This window comes from Saccostrea cucullata, unplaced genomic scaffold, assembly GCF_032062105.1.
Source record: "Saccostrea cucullata isolate Sc308-1 unplaced genomic scaffold, CSIRO_AGI_Scuc_v1 ctg278, whole genome shotgun sequence".
Lineage (NCBI taxonomy): Eukaryota > Metazoa > Mollusca > Bivalvia > Ostreida > Ostreidae > Saccostrea > Saccostrea cuccullata.
The window spans coordinates 163,409-186,778 of NW_026928887.1; the positions used below are offsets into that span (position 1 = coordinate 163,409).

Genomic DNA, 23,370 nt, shown 5'->3' on the forward strand with positions numbered 1-23,370 from the left:
TATCCCGGTGAGCTTGAGATAAACGATACCACAGAGTCTGACTCATCTGTTTCATATTTTGATATTTTACTTGAAAAAGACGTTAATGGTAATCTAACAACCAAGCTCAATGATATACGTGATGACTTTAGCTTTACAATCGTCAGCTTCCCTTTTTTATGCATCAATATACCTTCATCACCTGCATACGGAGTTTATACATCTCTACATCTCTCTTTATAGCATGCTCTACGTATGAACAATTTCTGAAACGAGGTAAATTAATGATAAACAAGTTGATGAAACAAGAATATCAGCAGTGTCGTTATTTTGTAAGTTTTATTGTAGATACAATGACCTTGTCAGCAAATTTTTCATGTAGTCAAATTGTGATTGAAATTTTTTCATACTAATTGTTAGTCCATTATCTATACAGTGAATTGACGACGCAGTAGGTGTGACCGGTCAACAGCGGATGTTAAATCCTCCATGGCACCTGATCCCACTTGATGTTTTGGAAGTCCGTGTTTGCTCTGCTCCTGTTTTTAATTGTTTTATGGACTTTGATCTTGAATACTGTTCGTTATTTCCATATGTTTCATTATATCTGAATTTTAGCTTTACTGTTTTTTCCATCCACAGCCGCATTTCATGTGGAAAGACCTTTCTTTGGATTTAAATATTTTTGATTGCCTGATTGTGACCTTTGAGATTTTATTGCATTAGAGAAAAATTTGTATTTCGTTGCCCATCAGTGTTTGCAAAGACATCTTGTTTTCGACATGTTATATATATTGTGGCATATGACTGCATTAATAATTGATACTGCCCGTCAAATGTGTTAGAAAGTTTCAATTTAGAATAGTCCTATCATGTCACGTATTCAATTTTGATGAGATTAATAAAATTGTTCATAAGTTTATTGAGATAGCTTTTAGTAAAATTAAATTCATTACTTGTATTACAAGTATCATATTTTTTTTATTACTTTCGTTATTATTTTTTTCAAATCTGATATGTACAAGCAAATACATGAAGGATATGGAGATAACGAACAGTATTCAATATCAAAGTCCATAAAACAATACAAAATAGAAGCAGAGCAAACACGCACCTCCGAAACATCAGAGGTGGGATCAGGTGCCATAGAGGAATGAGCATCCCTTGGTGACCGGTCACACCTGCCGTGTGCTCCTTGTCATGATCGGATTATAACGGAAAAATCCGTCGTCAAGTCAGTGTATTAATAATGGACTAACAATTAGTATGAAAAACGTCAGTCAGTATTTGTCTCAATGATAAATTGTATTTGCTGACAAGGTCATTCTATCGACCATGAAATTTACGAAATGATGATTTTAAACGAGGCTGTTGATATTCTTGTTTCATCAACTTGCTTGTCAATAATGTAACTCGTTTCAGAAATTGTTCATACGTGGAGCATGCTCTTGCGTATCGAATCAACTGAGATATATACACTCCGTATGCAGGTGATGAAGGTAATTGCTTCATAAGTAAGGGAAGTTGACGATAGAAAAGTTAAAGTAATCACGTTTATCATATAGTTTGGTTGTTAGATTACCATTAACGTCTTTTGCAAGTAAAATATCCAAGTATGAAACAGATATGTCAGACTCTGTGGTATCTTTTATCCCAAGATCACCAGGATATATCGTATCGACGTAGGTATGGAAATGACCATTGTTAATTGACAATGCGTCGTCGATATATTATCTAAATGTCGAGTTGAAGGCCACAGCAAGTGTTTTCTTCTTTTCAGGCATAAGATTTTGCACAATTTCTGCTTCAAATGAATATAAAAATAGGTCTGCTAATAACTGAGTGCAATTGGTACCCATGGGAATTCCTATAAATTGTTGGAATACTAGTACCTGGTCTCCAAAAACAACATAGATATTGTCAATCAGAAACTCAAGCATCTCTTTGATGTCAACCTCAGAGTAACTGTGTGTGCAATCAGAATGTGTTTTAACAAAATAATTTTTGCAAATGACCAATGATTATTATTTTCAAAAAGAGTTCCATTTTTATTGAAAAAGCAGCTGTCAATGATATCAAACAGCTTGGACTTTAATTTATCGTTGGGAAGTTCTTTGGAATTTTTGAGTATCCACATCTTATTCACGCAACTTCTGAATATATTGTTGCACAGTGCTCTAGAAGTTTTTTCTTCACTACATCTCATTAACTTAAAGGTACTTAGACACAGATTTGAAGTTATTATTTTCTCTATAATATTTCGACTTATATATTTTAATAGCATTTCTCAAAAAATTATTTCAAAATCTTATTTCATATAAAAGATATTAAAATTTCAAATTTTTTGGCGGGTTTGATTGACACATCCTTGCTCTTTCACAAATTAATTCTATTCTTAATCCTTAGGAAAAGTGGCAATTATCTCGTTGTGTATAAATGAAAAATATTAATACTATAATCCAGAAAATTCAGAGTAGATATGTTCGAAAGCAAAACAAACACACAATATGTTGTCAGTCCGTGCAGTTATGGTAAGCAGACTGTGACGATTGAACGCACCCGATGAATTGTAAACATCAACAATAACAGAACTCGTGCCCTGTTTACAAGAACTGTGTACATAACACGAGTTTGCTCGATTTGCTAAACTCTGTACGCAACTCTTAGTTCGGAATGACTATATTTGTGAAGGCGTTTTGCTTTCTAACATTTCTAATCTGAATAAAATTATTTTTCTGGATAAAAGTTTTAATATTTCTCATTAATACACAACAAGATTGCAACTTTTCCTAAGGATTAAGAATAAGGTTAAAATTTGTGAAAGTGCAAGGATGTGTCAATCAAAAAAAAAGTTTTAATAACTTTTAAATGAAATAAGATTTTGAATTAATTTTTGTGTGAAATGCTATTAAAAGATGTAATATAATAGAGAAAATATTGACTTCAAATCTGTGTCCAAGTACCTTTAAAAACAATTGAAAATTTTTGTTTAATTTAAACAATTAAATATTGAATTTTACGGTTTAGAGAGGGTTTTGTAATAAATTTCACGAGTGGATTTTACAACGCTTTCAACTGATCAGCGCTAAAATCATAAAAAGCTTGAAGCAAGGATGTTTTAACTTTCATCTAGATTGTAAATACCCTACACATGCATATGATTAGTCAAAAAAAAATATCACATAATACTTTACATTTTCGTGATTTTTACGAGAATAAACTTTATTCAAACTATTAACACAAAGGTATTTATACTTTAATTGCAAAAAAGTCAGGTTAATTGTACTGTTGCTCAGTATGATGTTCACTGGCCTCCAATTTCTTGGCATTTTGGAGCTTAATACCACACTAGTTTTTAAAACACCTTAATACTATTCATACCGCGAGTAACATACCTTGAATGCAAATTAAAGATCGTAATTCAGTCAACGCTTTTTTATTGGCTCTTACATTTTACAAATGAAGAAAAATTACATTGAATGTAAATATTGCAGTATGAATATATAATCAATATTTCTAAAGCAATATCTATAGACTTAAAATTATCTTATTTAATGACTGAAAATGTTTTTGGCTTAATCTTATACAAAAATCCTTTAAAACATAGATCGATTTTCCAGTTTTTCTAATAATTCTTGTCATTCAGTGTAAATATCTTGTAATTTTCCCTCACCACAGTATAGACATTTATTAATGTATAATTTTTCCATTACCATTTTCTAAAACCCATAAAATCCAAGTTACATTCGAAACTCTCTTGTGCATTTCTTACAGTATAAACAAAGTATTTTGCCAGCAAAAAACAATAATACAATAATTCAGTCAACCTCATGCACCCTAAATCCTTAGTTACATATCAATAATCATTAGTTACTATTATTCCATCTAATCTCAAACTCCTAAAAAGGTGTGTAATTATGACTTATAGGTGGCCTAAATATCGAGTAAAAATGACTTATATAGACAGTTTTTAAATCCCTTTTAAGCCGCTATTAAGAGATATGTCCTAAATCCTTGAAACCATCTTTAATCCGCATATGAACCAACATAAAGTCAACGTAACACATTCCATCAATAAGCCCTTTCACCTTGTATAATATTGCTCTTATTAAAATTTTATCTCGTCATTTCTACATGCCGGCGTTATATTTTTGTGAACGCAGCAAAGGAGAGAAGAAAGGAAATAAATAAAGGTTCCTTTGTTAGCTGGACTTGAATCCACAATCTTCACTACTTCAAGAACACACGACTCATTGTTTTAAATAACTGTAAATATTGAGTTGTGTGCATTCACTATCCGAATTGTTCTTTCCCCGCTTGCTACCTACATGATGCTTGATGGACGATTCAGCGCTGAATAATCATGATTTTCAAAGTTTAACAGATGATGTTACATGTAATGAAAAAAATAAATCCCATGAACATGATATATGCATGAGTTTCAACTGTAGCAACCATTTATAGATGTCAAGGTAAAATCATTTATGTATTCGGATTATAATTAAAACCAAAACCCAGGTATTCATTCTGAAGTTGGTATTAAAAACATAATGTTTGATTTAATCATCGAAGACAACACCTAGATGGGTCTCACTTTTCCATGATTAATTTCTTTTGAAAAAGTGAGACTGAGATCAAAAGTTTTATTGTCCCTAGGCCGGGCCCCAAGACCATAAACTAAGAACAGACTTAAGTAAAAATTTCAAATCAATATAACTTTTGAAATACTTTTGATTATATAAAAATAATCACATGTTAACAATGGAATATTTTTTACAAACCTACATCTCCCATTTTTTTTACATTCAAGAGTATGCTCCGAGTACTTAGACATGTAATTTTAAAACTATTACCCGGTGCTCACAGTTAACTTTCAAAAACCTCATTTAAATTCATTTGGCATTCTTTCAATTTTGTAAGCATTGTAATAACAATTTCAGCAAATGTAACCTATCATTCAGTAGAATTAAGGGTGACTTCTATCAATTGTTGGCCCTTTGTTTATTAACTGAATTTTACTATACGTAATGTTCCGTGTACCTCTACCTAACCGATACATAGGCTCACGGCGGGTGTGATCTCTCAACGTACGTTGCATTCTCCTCCCGGAGACCTGGTACCACTTCTGATTTCCAGGGTTACATGTTTGATGCCTCTTTACTGACTTCTATCGTGTATAGATTTTTTTTTTTGAGATCGTTTTCTGTCCGTTATCTTTACTTTTTTTATTATTTCAGAAAGAACGAATATTCCGAACAAATATATAACTATGAATTGGCTATTATATATATATATATATATCGCATTTTATCCTGCAACTACCCCTTGCATTGACCTAATAAAGGTAACCTAATAAACCAAATCTTTATCCGGTCACTGCCCTAATAAAGCCTCGCGCAGGTATTCCGACGTTCCAAAAGCATTGTGACGTCACGTATACTGCAATTTTTACGCCATGGCGTCATAGTTTCAGCTGCAGAGATGTGCCTAAATCTGTCGGAAATAGCTTGGTTTGGGCGTTCAAATGTAAAATTTTGTTGCAGGATAAACAAAATACATGGTTACTGTCTTGAAATAAAAGCGATATTTGGGCTCGGGTCGAAAACGTAAGAGGGCTCGGCAAGCCTCGCCCTCACTTTCTTTACCCTCGCCCAAATATCATTATATTTCAAGGCAGTAAATGTATTTTATATGTCTTCGTTCTTTTATTCAGTAATGACAAGAAGAGCACGGCGGTGTTACCGGTCGACATGCGATTCTTACTCCTCCATGGCACCTGATCCAATCTCTGATGCTATTAGAGGCCCAGTTGGCTAAGCTCCTGATTAGTATTGCTGCAATGGACTTCTGACGATGATGTTTTTGAAGTTTTTTTCTCCAAAAATGCACAAATGTCACTTTCTTTGAATTAAGGATAACTTCATTAATAGTGAAATGAATATACCAGAAAGTTATAAAAGAGCTTTTGAATTGTTTGCGCAACTCCTCTTTCAGTTTCCCTCTTGGAAGAATCAAAAGCAGAAATTGCATTGCATATTCTGGAGAGGGATTTTGATGGATCATGGTTTCTGAATCCCTATTTCATTTTATATGTCACACACTAACACCTCGTACCTATTTACCCTTCTCATAGTGGCACAGGAAGTAAAGTTAGGCATTAATTAAGCAAGGACAATTAATACTAATTATTAACAAATACGAGAATGTTCATCCCCAAACAAAACAAGGAATCCTTACTGCCGTGCGGCGATATGAAACAATAATCAATTAGAGTAATAAAAATACACCCAAATAATAAAGGCAATGAGAGATAAAGCAGGAGAACCGATGTGCGACAATCAAGTTGTGAACAATTAATCATTTATTATTAATAGAAACGACAGGGAAAGGATAGGGATAGATTGACAAGTAAGACACATACACAATACTGTCCACTCTGGGGACAAAGACATGAGCTTTTGCAAGAACCCAAAGGATTTCCCTTTCGTGATACATATATTGTGCTATCATAGTAACTAATACCAAACTGCTGAAATACATAGATTAAACAAAAACAGGTCTCCATTCGGTTCTTTGTAAATCAAGGTTTTGATGAGACATCAACACGACAGCTTGTTTGCGCTAGTAGACATGTAAACCTGTAAAATACGCCCTCTATTTTCAGTGACTAAGACAAAAAAAATAGTTTTTGCTCAGGAATATACTGCTATTGCATGTCTCAGCTATTCAAGCGATGGTATTTAAAACAAAGTATAACAAGCTAATTCAGAGAATTTGTTTCCCCCGCTTAAGGAAAAAGTAAAACATGCACAGTTCGGGGGGAGGGGGGGGGGGAGTTGGATCCTTCTCACTGAATTTGTAGAATTATTAAATGTATACATGCATGTATACTGAAGCAAATAAAATATACCATTATGGATATAAAGATTTAATTGCTTATTATTTATAATGTGTATAGAAGATTCTTTTTATATGGAATATTTATACACTGAAATGATGATTTTATGAGTTTGTACAAGCCAGACTTCGTAAATTTTTCATTTCGCGTGCTGAATACTATTATTTAGTAAAAAAAAAAGTATTTCTCAAAAAAAAAAAAAAAAAGTTGTCCGTCCGGGACTTGAACTCGGAATCTCTCACATTGGAAGCGAGAAACATACCGCCAGACCACGGAATCGCTTTACATGGGTGCAAGTATATGCAGAAGTGAAGTCACATACATGTATATATTCATGTTCGGTATTGTCAAAATTTTACACAGTCCATGGTGTTTGATTTATTTAGCCTTTATTAAAGCAAATTCTGTCTGTTATATACGATGGCCGATATCAGCCATGACACTCTACAGTTAAATTAAGTGTAGAATGCCAGCGTTTTGTACGCGTTACGTTGTCTGCTTAAAAATAGCTTCCGTAAAGTGTACAACGTTCACACCAAAAGAAGATGGGCGCATTTGGCGGGTGAGATGCAGGAATCATTTGTACGAAACATTTATGGTTTAAATGTCCATGATTTGGTTGAAACATACCTGGTCAGATTTTACACACACGTCCATGGTTTTTTTTTTCATTTAGTTTGAAAGACATTATGAAATTGTGACATTTATGTCCATTTTTTTCTAGGGGGTACTATAACATAGTAAATAAAACCTAAAATATTTAATGCATAGATGCATGATACGTGTAAATGTACATTATAAAATACTATGTAGAAGATTAGAATTGATTTCGCTCCAGAACCAAACTGAACCAAAATTTATCTAATTTAAAATTTTGATACATCAGTACATAAAACGAAACAGACAAAATAAATGGTTGCTGGCCTGAATAAAAAAAATTAACGCCCCGTGCCAGGCTCGAACCAAAAACTTTTCGCTTCGAGTACACTGAACAGGTAGCCTAACTTTCTGAGCTATCACCCTACACATGTACAAATGTCTTTAAAAGGACAAAGACGCACCACATGGACTCATTTGGATTTTATGGCAATCAAGTTCATTTTTCGTGGTTTTATTATTCTCTCCATTTTTTAAAAAATTTTTTTAATCGTTTCATTTAAGATTAAAAATACACACAAATAACGTTTCAAAATCATGGAGAGATGTTTCCAGACATAGAAAATTTTTCATGAAAAATGTGTTTCAAAATGTACAACTTTGATTTTCGGGTTGTTGTAAATGTCAATGAGTTTTTATTTTTTGGCCAATTTTCAAGTTATTTTTAGCAAATCAAAGTGACTCAATTTTTGAAATATATTTTCTGTGCCTGTTGCACAGGAACCTATTATGTTTATACAAAAAAAAATGTTAAAATTTCATGTGACATGTCAAAAAATTTTCACTTTTCAATTCCCTAATGTAGATTTTCCAACTTCCATGGAATGCCAATCAAAAGCGCCCTCGTTCTTTAAAATCAGTCTTCGCACTCATACTGGTAGTAATGTGTGATCTGACTTCGTTCAAACTATGGCCGATATCAGCCATGCCATTCTACAGTTAAATGAAGTGTAGAGTGCCAGTGGTTTTCAGCTCTGTCACGACTTTCGTTTCCACACGATATCTCTAGAACCATTTGAACTATTGCAATGAAATTTTACATAACAACTCCCTGTGGCCTAATAAAGACCCCTATTGATTTTGAGGTCAAAAGGTCAAAGTTCAAGGTCGTAAATTTACACATTCTGTCTGTGTGTAACACTATCATTTACGATATTTCAAGAAGATTTTGAGCTTATTCAATGTAATTTTGTACCAAAACTCCCTAGGACCTCTCTCACCCCTCTCAAAGTGCCCCGCCCCGTTTGTTTTATTAGTATTTATAGTATAACTTGTCGCTATTTTTAGCACAGGGGCATGAGGAGAGTTATTGCATATAAAACAGGTTCTCGGCGGACTTTATGTTCTTTTAACATCTATTAGAACTGTTTAATAAAGGCTAAATAAATCAAACACCATGGGTTGTGTAAAATTTTGACAATACCGAACATGAGTATATACATGAATGTGACTTCACTTCTGCATATAGTTGACACTATGTAAAATAATTCCGTGGTCTGGTGGTATGTTTCTCGCTTCTAATGTGAGAGGTCCCGAGTTCAAGTCCCGGACGGAGACCTACTTTTTTTTTTTTTTTGAAATACTTTTTTTTGCTAAATAATAGTATTCAGCACGCGAAATGAAAAATTTACGAGGTCTGGCTTGTACAAACTCATAAAATCATCATTACAGTGTGTACAAACTCATAAAATCATCATTACAGTGTGATAAATATTCCGTATAAAAAGAATCTTCTATACACATAATAAAGAATAAGCAATTAAATCTGATATCCATAGGTATATTTTATTTGCTTCAGTATACATGCATGTATACATTTAATAATTCTACAAATTCAGTGAAGGGGATCCAACTCTCCCCCACTCCCAGTCCCCCGAACTGCGCATGTTTTACTTTTTCCTTAAGCGGGGGACACAAATTCTCTGAATTAGCTTGTTTTAAATGGAAGAAGCTGTTATTTATGATATACAGAGGAATTGCTGAATAAATTGTACAAAAATCTAGAGGACGTAGGCTAAAAAGGAAGAAAAAACACCTCGGGAGTTTTTAATTTAGATGTTTCGTACAGGTTTGTTGTCCCCCGCTTGAAAAGTGGGGGATATTAATTTGGGTCTCTCCGTCCGTCCGTCTTTCTGTCTGTCTATAACGCTTTCGTTTCCACACGATATCTCGAAAACCCTTTGAGCTTTCGCAATGAAATTTTGCATAGCAACTTCCTATGGACTAAAAAAGAACCCTATTGATTTTGAGGTCAGAAGGTCAAAGGTCAAGGTCATGAATAAGCAAATTCTGTCTTTTATAACACTTTCGTTTCCGCGCGATATCTCGAGAACTCTTTGATCTTTTGCTATGAAATTTTACATAACAACTCCCTGTGGCCGAAGGAAGACCCCTATTGATTTTAAGGTCAAAAGGTCAAAGTTCAAGGTCGTAAATTTATACATTCTGTCTGTATGAAACACTATCATTTCCGGGCGATATTTCAAGAAGATTTTGAGCTTTTGCAATGTAATTTTATACCAAAACTCCCTAGGACCTCTCTCACCCCTCTCAAAGTGTCCCACCCCGTTTGTTTTATTAGTATTTATTGTATTACATGTCGCTATTTTTAGCACAGGGGCATGAGGAGAGTTATTACGTATAAAACAGGTTATCGGTGGACTTTATATTCTTATTACATCTAATAGAACTGTTTAATAAAGGTTAAATTAGATATCATGCATTGTGTAAAATTTTGACAATATCGAATGTGAATATATACATAAATGTGACTTCATCTTTGCATGTAATTTTCACTAGTTTAATGCGGCTCCTTGGTGTAGTGGTATGTCTCTCGGTCCTCAAGTGAGAGGGTCTGGGTTCGCATCTTGGGAGACCTAAGTTTTTTTTTCGAAATACTTCTTTTTTTTTTTTTACTAAATGATAGTATTCATGTGAAATGAAAAATTTATGAGGTCTGGCTTGTAAAAACTTATAAAATCATCATTACAGTGTGATAAATATTCCCTATAAAAAGAATCTTCTATACACATAATAAATAATAAGCAATCAAACCTTTAAATCCATATTGACATATTTTATTTGCTTCAGTATACATGTATACATTTAATAATTCTACAAATTCAGTCAAGGGGATCCGACCAACCCCCCCCCCCCCTTGAACTGCGCATGGTTTACTTTTTCCCTAACCGGGGGACACAAATTCTCTGCATTAGCATGTTTATAATTGAAAGGTCTAGAGGCAAGGGTTTAGGAATATCTCTAGGAAATGAGGGTTGTATACTTCAACTTGAAATAAGGTGGAATGCAAGAGGTTTTTGTGGTTCAGAATTTTATTAATGTGCACACTTCTTTCATTTATAATTTTGTAAAATATACGAGGGTTAATCAAAAAGTTCGCGAACTATCTCTATATCTACAAAGCCACGATTCAGATTAGAAAGAAATTGGTTCACACATAGCAATACATAAGTCCTATAAATAGCATATGCTGAATAAGTTTTGCTCCTTGTTTGTGACTTCACACTGTGAAAATGACGTCACTGTGTAGGTCACTTGTGCAAAAAATTGTTGTCTCAGTCGTACTCGTTCAACGAAGGACTGTAAAGTTTATAGTATATCCTAGAGATTCCTTTGCAGTAGCGTATAATAATTTGTAAACAGTTTATTAAGACAAAAGACTTCCTATAAATTCAATCAATGATTGGATGTATCATTTTAGTGAAGGAAGGCGGATGGTTAAAATGATATGTGTTATGTTGCCCAGTGAAAGCAAGTTTGAAAAGAGATGTGTTTTAATTAAGCAATTTGCTATCAAAGTTTTGATGTTCGCCATACTTATTTTTGGAAAGGATATTCTAATGCACCCATTCTGTTGCCGAGATTTGACCATTTCTGACAAATGAACTGTTCTTGTTATAAAAAATAACTTATACGGAAAGAATTATAAAACTCAGAAAAATCTTTCAAGGGGGTCACATGACCGCCTATATCACGTGATTCGTGCATTAAAATCGGAGAGGACTAATTTAAAATATAATCAACACTGAAACCAAATATTGTTTCTTTTATGGAATTTATTCAATTGGTTCGCGAACTTTTTTATCACCCCTCGTAGAATCGAAATATTTGTCTTAGATTTAATGGATCTGTTCACAAATTTAATGTGTCTTTTCAGAGATAAAGTAAATCTTTTATTTTGTTCCAAAGATTTATTTGAATAAAAAATATTGAAGGGTACACTTCGAGAAATTTGATTTATGTGCTAGACGTTATAATAGTATTAAAAGGCCATATTTAATGCTCCGTGACGCTAAAAGAAGTGCACTTGACTGACTACCCTCTTTTGTTTTTATTCTTAATAAACCCTGTGTATAGATTCAAAAGATATACTTTAGGAAAAAAAACCCTATTTTGATACTTATATGACAGGCATTGTTGAAAATTAACCGCAAACAACAATGAATTATACAAAAGTACTAACAGAAAATAAAGTTAGACCACTTCCTATTTATATTTATTTTCTTGCATCTCAATAAGTTCATCATGACGTGTAAACATGGAATTTTCCTCCTATGAATATGAGAACACATATGGCAAGATTCAAAGTTAATTTGGATAACATAAGGGATGTTAAAACTTAATTCACTTCGGAAGTTAAATAGCATTGTGTAAAGCTTATTCAGCTTAACAAAAACAAAGAAACCACAGTTTTAGTAATAGCCGGATGTAAGTCTGTTTTGTTCGTATTTACACGCCATATTTTTTTTTTCAAAATATAATAAATGCATTTCTAAAGATTATCTAACAATCTGTGAGTAATACATGTATTTCCTTAATTATTCAACAATATCAAAACAATATTATAACCACGAAAAAGGGTTAAAGAAATAAGCGTGGTATCCTACCCTGATATTTTGTTATGTTAGAGTGAAAAAAAAATAAATTAGTATGACATATTTCAGTATTATAGTCAAATTACTCATTACAACAAACACGATTTTAACAGCAGGAAGAAAATAATGTAATACACGAAAATTAATCTCTAACACTCTCCGGAAGGAAAAATACTTGTTCAATAATTCAAGAAGAAATGCAAACATAACATATTTTGTACAATATACATAAGAATTCAATTTTTGTGCCAATAAAAGGAAAGCACGGTTATCGGCGGAAACAAAGTTATAATCAAGCAACCTTAGGAAATCTTAAATCAATTTTTAATTTTTGAAATCATTAATTTTGAGTCAAACACTTAAAATACATATATAAACACTTACGTTCCATTAGTGAAGAACAACACAGATAGTAAACAACACAGATAGTATTTTTCTGTTGTTTTTAATGAAGCTGAAGATACTCTCAGCTGGAAGAGCACAAATTATCACGATCGTTAAAAAAAAAAACAACTGAAATTTGAAAACACATCTATTAGAACATATTTTCCCTCTACATAGATCACACATAAGATAAAATATTCTAGTCACTTAATTTATTTACTATTACATAATACTTATACTGCTACTCTATTGTATATGGGGAGTTTTGTTTAATATCGTGTCAGAAGTTTTCCTGTTTTCTACAAATACTTCCTATACTATACAGATATTAGCTAAAAGGTATAATATACAATTAAAAATGTTTTCTAGAATTAAATGCGTATATTAAAAAGTATTTTGAAAATCAGGGGTATTAAGTACACGATCAAAGTAGGAGGTAACTATGTTTGTTACCTACACAATCGTCGAAACATGTAACTAACAGGATTATAGAAAAAAAAACACCTCGAAATAGTACAGATGAAAGTGTTCGATTTTGCAAGTAGGTGAAATTTTAGAGGGGATTTTTGGTAAGAATAAGAATATATAAGTATTTTTTCATGTCTTTAGAATAAAAAGAAAAATAAACTGTTAAGACTTCATACCAAAGAAATGAAGCAAGTCAAAGGAATGGTTGTCTTTATTTTTTTAATTTCTGTTACATGTGGAAGTTTTGATATAAAACGCGAAGTAGGTAAGTGTCTTTTTATGTGGTAAATATTGCTGTGAGTTATAGAGATCGACAAACATTTCAATTTATTATTATTAATATAATATCTTCCAAGAATTTAAATTCTGTATTTTCTTTGTACAAAGCACGACAGTTCAAACACGAAGATGTGCACAATTTGACCCTTAATAACATTCCATCGTACCTTTCCTTTCTGGTAAGTCTGTGTTTTTTAACAACATTTGTATTAATCCCACATAAGAAAACGTTTTGGGCTTATATCAAAAATAAGCAAAATTTTAAAATTTTAATGATACATATCAAGTTTTTTTTTTTTTTTGAAGGCTTATTCCATATTCAGATCTTTAGCAATCATTAAAAACTCAAATTTCAAGATTTCTTTTATGATGTTTTATGTTTTTCCCATTTCACTTGATTCCACCTCTGATGTTTTGGAGGTACGTATTTGCTCTGCTCCTATTTTGTATTGTTTATGGACTTTTGAGCTTGAATACTGTTCGTTATTTCAATATATTTCATTATTTATTTTGTATTGTTTACTTTTTTTGGTATATTTTTAATATATTTGCTTAATTAAAATTCAAATCAAAGATTGAACATTTAATACATTTTTCACTGAAGTTTTTTCTTTCATATATATTTCATTATTAAAAAAAAAAAACACTTAAAAAACATTTCAATTTTCATAAAAAGTGATTTGAAAATTTAATAAGCAAGGAACTTTTTCGTTAAGCAAATAGGCCCTAGAAAAGAACATCAAAACATTTCACCAATTTTACGTTAAAATATTTTTGGGGAATATAACTATATTTGTCACACTTTGTTGATAGAAATCATAAGAAATAATTTAATAAAATTTCAGAACCAGCATAACTTTTGCAAAAAACAGCTTTTTGGAACAGGAATCCAAAATTAACTTTTACCTGACCTTTATGCAAGAGATATTATATTAGATTTGCACTCCAGATTTAATGTTAGAACTTAAACATGATGCAGAATTTTATAAATAAAGGACCTGACCAAATTACGCTCAAAATCTCAGGAAAAGACTTAAAAAAAAATCATTTCAATTTTCAATGTTCTTATATTTTGTAAAAAAAAAGTAGTTACTTTTACCTGACCTTTATGCAAGAGATATTAATTAAGCTCTTTGAAAAGACAAAAGTGCTTACTTGATCTAATGAAAGTTACTCATATGATTGTATATAATTTGCAGTATACAAGAACAATACGTAATAGTGACGTAATAAAAGATCTGGAAAGAAATCTGACGGGCATAATTAATCACAGGATGAACTTGGATAGAAATATTTCTCATATAATGAAGGAAAAGAAACTAAGAAAGGTAACTGATGTATATTTGATATATATTGTTATAAGTAGGTGGGAATAAGGCATACTTGTCAGATTAATCTTAGGCACGTTTTTTAAACCTAAGACCATTTTTATCATTTCATAAATTGGCATTCCTCTTATTTATTATTAAGCCATTTACATCGATCTACCGCTACACTGAGCTATCTCTACATTAGACACTCATTTCATCATGGTACTTTTATGTAATTAGACTGATAAATAATTTGATATTAGACAGAAAAATAATGCATATATGCACTGTACATGTATTTCAAAAATTTGAAATATTTTTCTACTATTCCTAATATTATCTTGGATCAAGACAGAGAAATTAAACACTTGATTGGTATGTATTTACCTTATAAAAGTACTCAAACGCAACTTCGTTATCTTTGAGGATTTCTCTTGGGTTAAAATATACTCGCACGAAATACCAGTACATGTAATAACTTTTCTCAAAGTCCAAATCCATTTTGCATTAAGATATATTGAAGTTCCGTAAAGGTCTTAATGAGCAATGTCTTTCTTTTTCCGAAATCAAATTTTATGAAATAGAAGATATCAACGAATTTTTTTTTTAATTAAGGAGGTTAGGTCCTGCCATCAAAAGTAATGAAAATTTTTCATTAAGTATGTTTTTAGAATTTAAACATATAGCTTTATTAAAAATCAAAACAAAAATTTGGGGAAAATGCGCTTCTTTTGACTCTAAAGAGCATTTAGTTTGATCTTTGTGCGCTGTTAATACGTCTTACACATAAATCAGTTTTTAATGTTTTTCCTCTAATATTTTTTGTTCAAATGAATAATAGGAACAAACACAGTCTCATTTTATATTAAACAGACACATTAGAATTTGTGAAATCGAAGAAAATTTCAAATTCCTCCGCATGTTCAATTATTTGACCTTTATGCACTCAAACATTTTCATTTCTCTTGCGTTAAAAAACAAAAAAAAAATCGTTTGAAAGTAATGAAATTTTACTTAATTTAAGAAGAATGGTAAAAAATATCGTATAAATGCAGAAAAAAAATTAAAAGTGGAGGTCTGTGATGTTAATTCTAAGAAATTACTAAAATAGTGCTGATTTTAGCTTAAATGAGGGATTTTTTCTTCTATTTTACAATATGTTTGCTATATTTATCAAATATGATGAGAGAATTCATGACAGTTTATTTAATAGATAATTTAGGACCAGTAAAAAGTAAAAAAAAAAAAAAAAACTTCACAGCACAAAAAAATTCTTTGGGCAGGTTGCATGTAAAAATAGGAATACAAAATTAACATAGTTTAATACTTCGAAAGAGAAAAAAATGATCATTTTCTTCTAAAATAAACCTTCCGCCACAAAATATAGTTCCTCACTTAATGCTTTTGGTATGGAATTTAATCATGAAGTTATAAATGAATATAGTTAAACTGGCATTGTAGAATCCAAATTTACTAAAAAAAAAAAACATTATGCAGAATTTTTAAAATATAGGTTAAGATAAAAATCTGCTCAAAAGCTCAGGAGCGAACCTCGTTAAGCTTTAACTTTTAATGATCTGCATTTATTATCACTTTTCTATTGAAATAAAATCTTTTTAGATGATTGAAAATAATAAAGCAAGTATACATTTGTTCATTATAGTGTCATAGTGCATACAAAACATTTAATATACATTATTCATGGAAATTAACACTTTGCACTCAGTTCTATGGATCTGTGTGTCATTTAGTACATACACAGACACACAATTCTCAATTACCTTTATGGACCTAAAGCTTTTTAGTTTTTTTCAACAAACTAACTTGAGATCTACTTTTATTGATTTCAAGCCTTAATTATCTTTTTAAATTTTACTATTTTTTAAAAATTTGGTAAAGGATGATTGAAAAAACATTGATAAGCCAACAATGGGGGTATGCGTGTTTAAAAGGCTGTTCTGTTAAATTTTTCTGGTCAAACATAATAAAGTATGTGTTTTTTTAAACCTTAGATATAATTCTTTAGGTTTAAAGAAAAATTGGCATACAAACAGTTTAAGATTTTGAGAATTATTATGAATAAAGATATTTTGAGATATTTTTCTTAAAGACATGGACAGATTCAACTTCAATTTGTTAATGTTTTCCAGTAAAGATTTAAAATATTCTCTTGCCAAATGAATATTTTTTGATTTTCATAAATTTTAACTTAAATTTTATGTGATTTGGCAATAGCTAAATAAAATATGATATCAAACTTCTCTATGTTCAATTTTGGCTGTTGAATTTTTAGAGGTATGTACTGTGAGACATGTATGAAAATTAACCTGCAAAGATATAACTTTTCTTGATGTTTTAGTTAGTTTATGGCTTATTGAAGTTATTCAAATTAAAAAATTATCAGTTTAACAGAATATTTTGAAATTATGGACCAACCTTAAGAAGTATAAAAATTTGTAACTTTTAATTTCAGGGAAAAATAAGAGGCATGATCAGGAAGGAAATTCGGAAATTTAACAATAAGCGCACTCGTAAGAAGGGACGAAGAAAGTTAAAGAATAAATCATTAAACGCATAATTTTACATCAACTACCATATTTTCATTAACTAGTAGCTTTGAAATTTGTTAGAATATTTTCACTATGTTAAGTTTCAAAGAAAAATATATTGTTCATTTATGATAAGTCATTGATTTCTTACACATCCTTACTTAGTTATGATTTGATTGTTTATCAAAATAAATTGTCATTTATTGTGCATTAAAGAATAAATGGTATCTGACTAATAAACCTACACCATGCACTCTTTAGGCATCTTACGGCGCCCAATTTTTATCCTAAGGAAGCTTAAGTTTGTGTTCTTGTACCAATATCTATTTTGGCAATAGGAAAAGATAAAGTAAAGGTTTGTCTTTACCATTTATGTAATCCTGAAACTAAATTTTTAAAGAAAGTCATGCTATTCATGGATAATTTGATTCTACAAGTGTTTCAACAACCTTGTTTGTTTTATTATTTAACGTACCTTCGACAAATTTTCAATTAAGACACCAACATTTTCCGGTGGCGGGCTGAATTTCTTACCTTCATGGCACTTGGAAGTTTTAGCAGAGAAAGATCTTTTTCGTGCTGGCACGACACCGAAGCTCAGTTTATCGGTTATTTAAGGAATCACTGTCTAGTTAGTATAGTATGCCAGGGCATTAACGATAGTGGGAAACATGGGAAAATTTGCATAACGGGCGAAGCCCGAATATATTCCCATGTTTCCCATAACGTTGATGTCCCTGGCATAGATTCCTTATATTTCCATTTCATTGTGAAATAAAATTGTAGATTTAGATTTTAAAAATGTAGAAATAGATTTAAATTACACGAGGACTCCCATGCCAGTTTCAATGTAGTCTTCGCCCACTGACGACACACACAAAGGCAGCCGTAAGAGATTACATGCGTATTTAGCCTCCTTAGCGTCAGACACAGAGACAGATGCGCACGAGATTTGCATGCATATTAGGCCTCCCTAGCTCCTGACCTATCGACCTGCCTAATTTACATTCGGGTAGAGTTATAAAGAAATCTTCTCCTCTAACTTTAGAGTTTTCACAGAGAAAAAAATAGAAATGGAAATATGAGCTAACGACCGGTCTCCTCGTCCTGCAATGGGATAAGAACCTGGGGATCTGACTGCAGAGTAAACTCGTAATAATTGTTTTAATAATCTATAGGAACACAATACAATCACGGTTTTTATTTTATCAAATTGATACACAATTGGAATGTAATATAAAAGATATTTGGACTGTGATCCAAGAAAAAAAATCTTGTAAATTAAAGTATAAAATATATATACACCAGTTGCGCCCCGTTATTAGCAGACCTGAATTTATAATTATGTGAAGCGAATTTGTGCAAAGTCTTATGCGTATAGAAAACACTCTCTGTGACCTTCAACTCGACATTTAGATATACTGACGACATATTGTCATTTAACAATGGTAAATTCAATTCTTATGCCGATACGATATATCATGGTGAGCTTGAGATAAAAGATACATCAGAGTCTGACACATCTGTTTCATATTTGGATATTTTACTTGAAAAAGATGTTAATGGCAATCTAACAACCAAGCTCTAAGATAACATGATGACTTTAACTTTTCTACTGTCAACTTCCCTTACTTATGCCATGACTTTCTCAGCAAATACAATCTATCTTTGAGTCAAATGCTGAATGATGTTTTTCAAACGAATTGTAAGTCCATTATTAATATACTGAATTGAAGACGGATTTTTCTGTATTTCCCGACCATGGCAAGGAGCACACGGCGGATGTGACCGGTACCAGGGGATAGCGCCTTATGGCACCAAAACCTCTGATGTTTTGGATGTCCGTGTTTGCTCTGCTCCTATTTTTATTGTTTTATGGACTTCTGATCTTGAATACGAGGGTCGTTCAATAAGTAATGCAATACACAGTGTATCATAATAAATGTTGAGACATTTGAATTTATTTTTTCATATTTGAAAAGTTCTATTAAAGAGCTCCTAAACACAGAAAATTCCACAAATTTCTATATTGTCTTAAAAAATGTTGAGACATTTGAATTTATTTTTTCATATTTGAAAAGTTCTATTAAAGAGTAAACACACAATTCCACAAATTTCTAAATTGTCATCAAAGAAATTCATTTTTAAAGATTGACATATTTCAATATCTATATTGAAAACTGTTTATGAGTGATCTCCGCCAAGAAGATGAAACGAGAGTATTTGAAAATTGTGCTATTTACATAAATCGCCCAAAAACCTCATATTTAAGATATGATTTTTATTTGTAGAAAAAATATCTTTAACGCTGTATACTTTTCAGATGGATTCAATAATTCAAAAGAAAAAAAAACGAGAGTTCAAATATAACAGTCAATGTGGTCAATTTAGGTATTTAGGTAGGTATTTATTTGGTATCATGTCATCATACATAAAACAAATACAAATAATTATACATGATCTTATGAAAGATGAAAGTTGGTAATCAAGATTTTATAAATAAATAATTTAAATGACTAGATAGATACCAGGATAACCCATTAAAGCTGACACTTATTTCCTGCTTCATATTTAAATATCTTTAAAGAATAAATAACAATACATTGTAATGAATATTCCATCATTAAAGCACTATAATATTTTTGGCACAATAATTTTAGCATACACATCTAAATTGGGTTGAAGTATGACAACATTGACATCATCAATAAAATATAAAATACATTTTATAAACTAGTACTGAAACATATCACTTTCATGTTCTAAAATGCCTTTTTTTTTTAAAAGAACTTGTAAAAGTACTCTTTCCTTTTGTACACTTAATAGAGGCTGGTAAAAAATTCCAGTCCTTTATGTCATTATAATAAAAAGTGTCTGTTTGACATGTTTTCACATGAGGTATAAAAAATCTTCATTAGTGGATGCTCTGGTGTTACGTGAAGACACAGCTGATCTAAGAGTAAAATTTTCTGTTAAGTAAGATGGCGCATAGCCATGGTATACATGTATATTATAAACATAGTTTAATCTGAGTTGTCTTACCCGATCTTCTACATTCAACAAATTCAATGTACTAAGAACTTTGTAGTTTATGGTATGCAAAGGGGATACATTCAGTATAAATCTCACCATTTTGTTTTGGCATATTTGTAATTTGTTTTTAAGGCTCTTTGACAAACCTGCATACCATGCACAGCTGGCATAATCTAAGCTGACATTTAAGAGCAGAACATAATAGCATTTTACTTCTTATATCTAAAAACACACACAAAAAAAGAAATGTTTACTTTTTTAACAATGGTCAAAATGAAATAATTTGCTATTAAAAACTAGTATTTAACTTTTTGCATAGAATGAATTGAAATCATTGTACTCAATGTGAAAATCTTGAACCTTTATATAGACCCTTTTAAACTAAAATTTCATTTTTTAAAGTTAGTGATAATATATTATATAACCAGTTTGAACATTGTTTTAACAGAGTGAAATATTTAATTTTTATGTGAAAATAAAATTGCACTATCATCTGCATATAAAATGGTATGGTGAGGGATTTTCACTTTTTGCATAATGTCACAGCAATCATTTCCCGTACAGTTATTAGAAATTTGTAGCCCAGATTTTATAACTTCTACGGTCAGACATAACATTTTCTAAGTTTGCTAGCAAATTGCTTTCTAGAGGACAATTACAATCAATAGAAATAGAATTATTTTACAAATTTTTTATCGCATGATAAAAATTATTGATATAATCTCTATATCCATGTACATTAGTCGTCGAAATTTATTTTGCTTAAGATTTGTTTAATTTTTTAAAAACGGTTTTTAACAATTTAAAAAAAATCGTGTACATCTACTGTTTTTCTCAAAGAGAATTACATTATGAACTTTCAAATTTTATCTCTTCAATATCAATTTGATTAAAAATGCCACGTTAAGATTTGTTTTTCTATATCATTTTTATTCAGATTTTTAGGTGTAAAAATGATTAATATTAAAAATGTGGAATCAAGAAAAATTAAACTATGAATGCATAACGGTAGGCATGAAGTATAGGTTTGACCAAGCAAGGGTACAAAAGTCCTCTCATTGTTCATTGTACTTCAGTTTATGTAAATATGCATGGGTGACCGCGCAAGGAAATTAGATGCTTTATTTTTTTTAAAAATCATTTTCGTAACCTTATGACGTTTTACCGTTCTTTTTTAAATATTGTTAATTTGACCCAACCTACGATAAAAACTTAATTACATTTAAACATGGATACGTTGGACTGAAATGTACTCAATCATTTTAATCAAATGAAAGCAGTGTGTTTAGAGCATCCCTAAAGATGAGTATGTTGTTTCTATGTTCATGGATACAAAGATGTTTAAAAATAGTCTGTACACGATTTTTTTTAAAAACTTGATTAAAAACCAGCATTAAAAAATTAAACAAATTTTGGCTTATATAAATAGGTAGTCATTTTTCGAAAAAAAAATTAAAAATCACTTGTCAAATTTATCTCTTTATATCAATTTGATTAAAAATATATTTTTGGTTTTCTAAAGCATTTTTAATCTTTTTGTGGCGGGGAAATAATCTAATGATTTAATGGGAAATAATTTAATGCTATAATGGATAAGAAAAAAATAAAACTTTGAATGCATTGTTGCCACCACATATACGTACAATTTTTTTTTCATAAATACTTCAATTTTAAATTTGATTGAGAACATCAAGGAAAAATGTTTAATTTTTTTTTATCATTTTCATAACCCTATGACGTTTTGCTGTTCGTTTTTAAATATTGTTAATTTGACCCAACCTACGATAAAAACTTAATTACATTTAAACATGGATACGTTGGACTGAAATGTACTCAATCATTTTAATCACAGAAAGCAGGATAAAAAATTACAGAGGCAGATTTTAGTTGTGTTATCTGTGTTCTGAATTCAAGGATTTTTAATTAAGGAGTGTCGATTTTTTTATGAAGTAAAATTGTACTTAACTAAAGCAGTGTTAAGCTTGAGTGTGGCGGGGTGGGGTGGGGGGGGATACATTTTATTTAAGTGGATACAAATGAGTTTGTATCATTGTTGCCACCACATATACGTACAATTTTTTTTTAAAATAAATCACTCAATTTTCCATTTGATTGAGAACATCAGGTAAAATGTTTAACCAGACACCCTCTTATGGCCTCGGGTTACAGTTTTACTCAAAATAAATGATGATTTAAATTAGCAAATTAAAAAAAACCCAACAACGATCAATCTCATAAAAACCAAAAGACAATAAATCTGTGAACAAACCAAAAACAAGAACCCTCGAAAAATATATTAACGGGAAAAAATGTATTCCTAAATCACGCGATTTGAAAATAGCAGTTGTCTTCGATATCAAAAAGCGAAGTCTTTGAATTTATCGTGAGGAATGGTTGTATAAAGTGAACAAAAATCGTACATTCTGATGTTATATACTTATTAATTATTTGGTGATGAAATGTGGTTATAATAAACAATAATCAAGCTCAAAAGTCCGTTTAAACAATACAAATCGAGAGCAGGGCAAACACGGACCTCTAAAACATCAGAAGTCGGATCAGGTACCATGAACAAAAAAGCATTCCCAGTCGACCGATCACTACCGCCGTGTGCTACTTGTCATGATTGGGCAAACGGGAAAATCAGTATACACTTAGTTTGTAGATAATGGCTAGGCAATAACCATGAAACTACTCAGTCAACATTCGACAAATGATTGATTTTATTTGCTGATAGTCTTTTTTCACTACAGAACTTGCGAAATGTTGACTTTAAACGAAACTGGTGAAATCATTTTTTCATCAATTTGTTTGTCAATTGCTTGCCTCGTTTCAGAAAATGTTCGTACTTACAAAATGCCCTTGCATATCGAATGAACTAAGAGAAAGATATTCTAAATGCAAACAATAAGGGTATA

The 23,370-nt window shown here is 31.1% G+C and overlaps 1 protein-coding gene across 3 annotated transcripts; it reads left to right on the plus strand.

Moving 5' to 3' along the window:
• The first annotated feature begins 11,667 nt into the window (after positions 1-11,667).
• LOC134279034 (uncharacterized) lies at positions 11,668-17,461 on the plus strand. Of its 3 annotated transcripts, none has more exons than XR_009994563.1 (4): positions 11,668-11,718; positions 13,669-13,739; positions 14,760-14,888; positions 17,344-17,461. XR_009994563.1 is itself a non-coding variant. In XM_062761371.1 (4 exons), the coding sequence occupies exons 1-4, from the start codon at positions 13,465-13,467 to the stop codon at positions 17,446-17,448; spliced, it is 387 nt and encodes a 128-aa protein (XP_062617355.1). In that variant the 5' UTR covers positions 13,433-13,464; the 3' UTR covers positions 17,449-17,461. The 3 variants fall into 3 exon arrangements, 1 of the variants encoding a protein (XP_062617355.1); XR_009994564.1 differs by lacking the exon at positions 11,668-11,718 and adding an exon at positions 13,072-13,152; XM_062761371.1 differs by lacking the exon at positions 11,668-11,718 and adding an exon at positions 13,433-13,546.
• Positions 17,462-23,370: the final 5,909 nt, after the last annotated feature.

Coding starts and splice junctions, on each gene's coding strand:
- LOC134279034 (XM_062761371.1), top strand. CDS start 13,465: ATGAAGCAAGTCAAAGGAATGGTTGTCTTTATTTTTTTAATTTCTGTT. Junction 13,547..13,668: donor TGATATAAAACGCGAAGTAG/GTAAGTGTCTTT, acceptor CTTTGTACAAAG/CACGACAGTTCAAACACGAA. Junction 13,740..14,759: donor CATCGTACCTTTCCTTTCTG/GTAAGTCTGTGT, acceptor TATAATTTGCAG/TATACAAGAACAATACGTAA.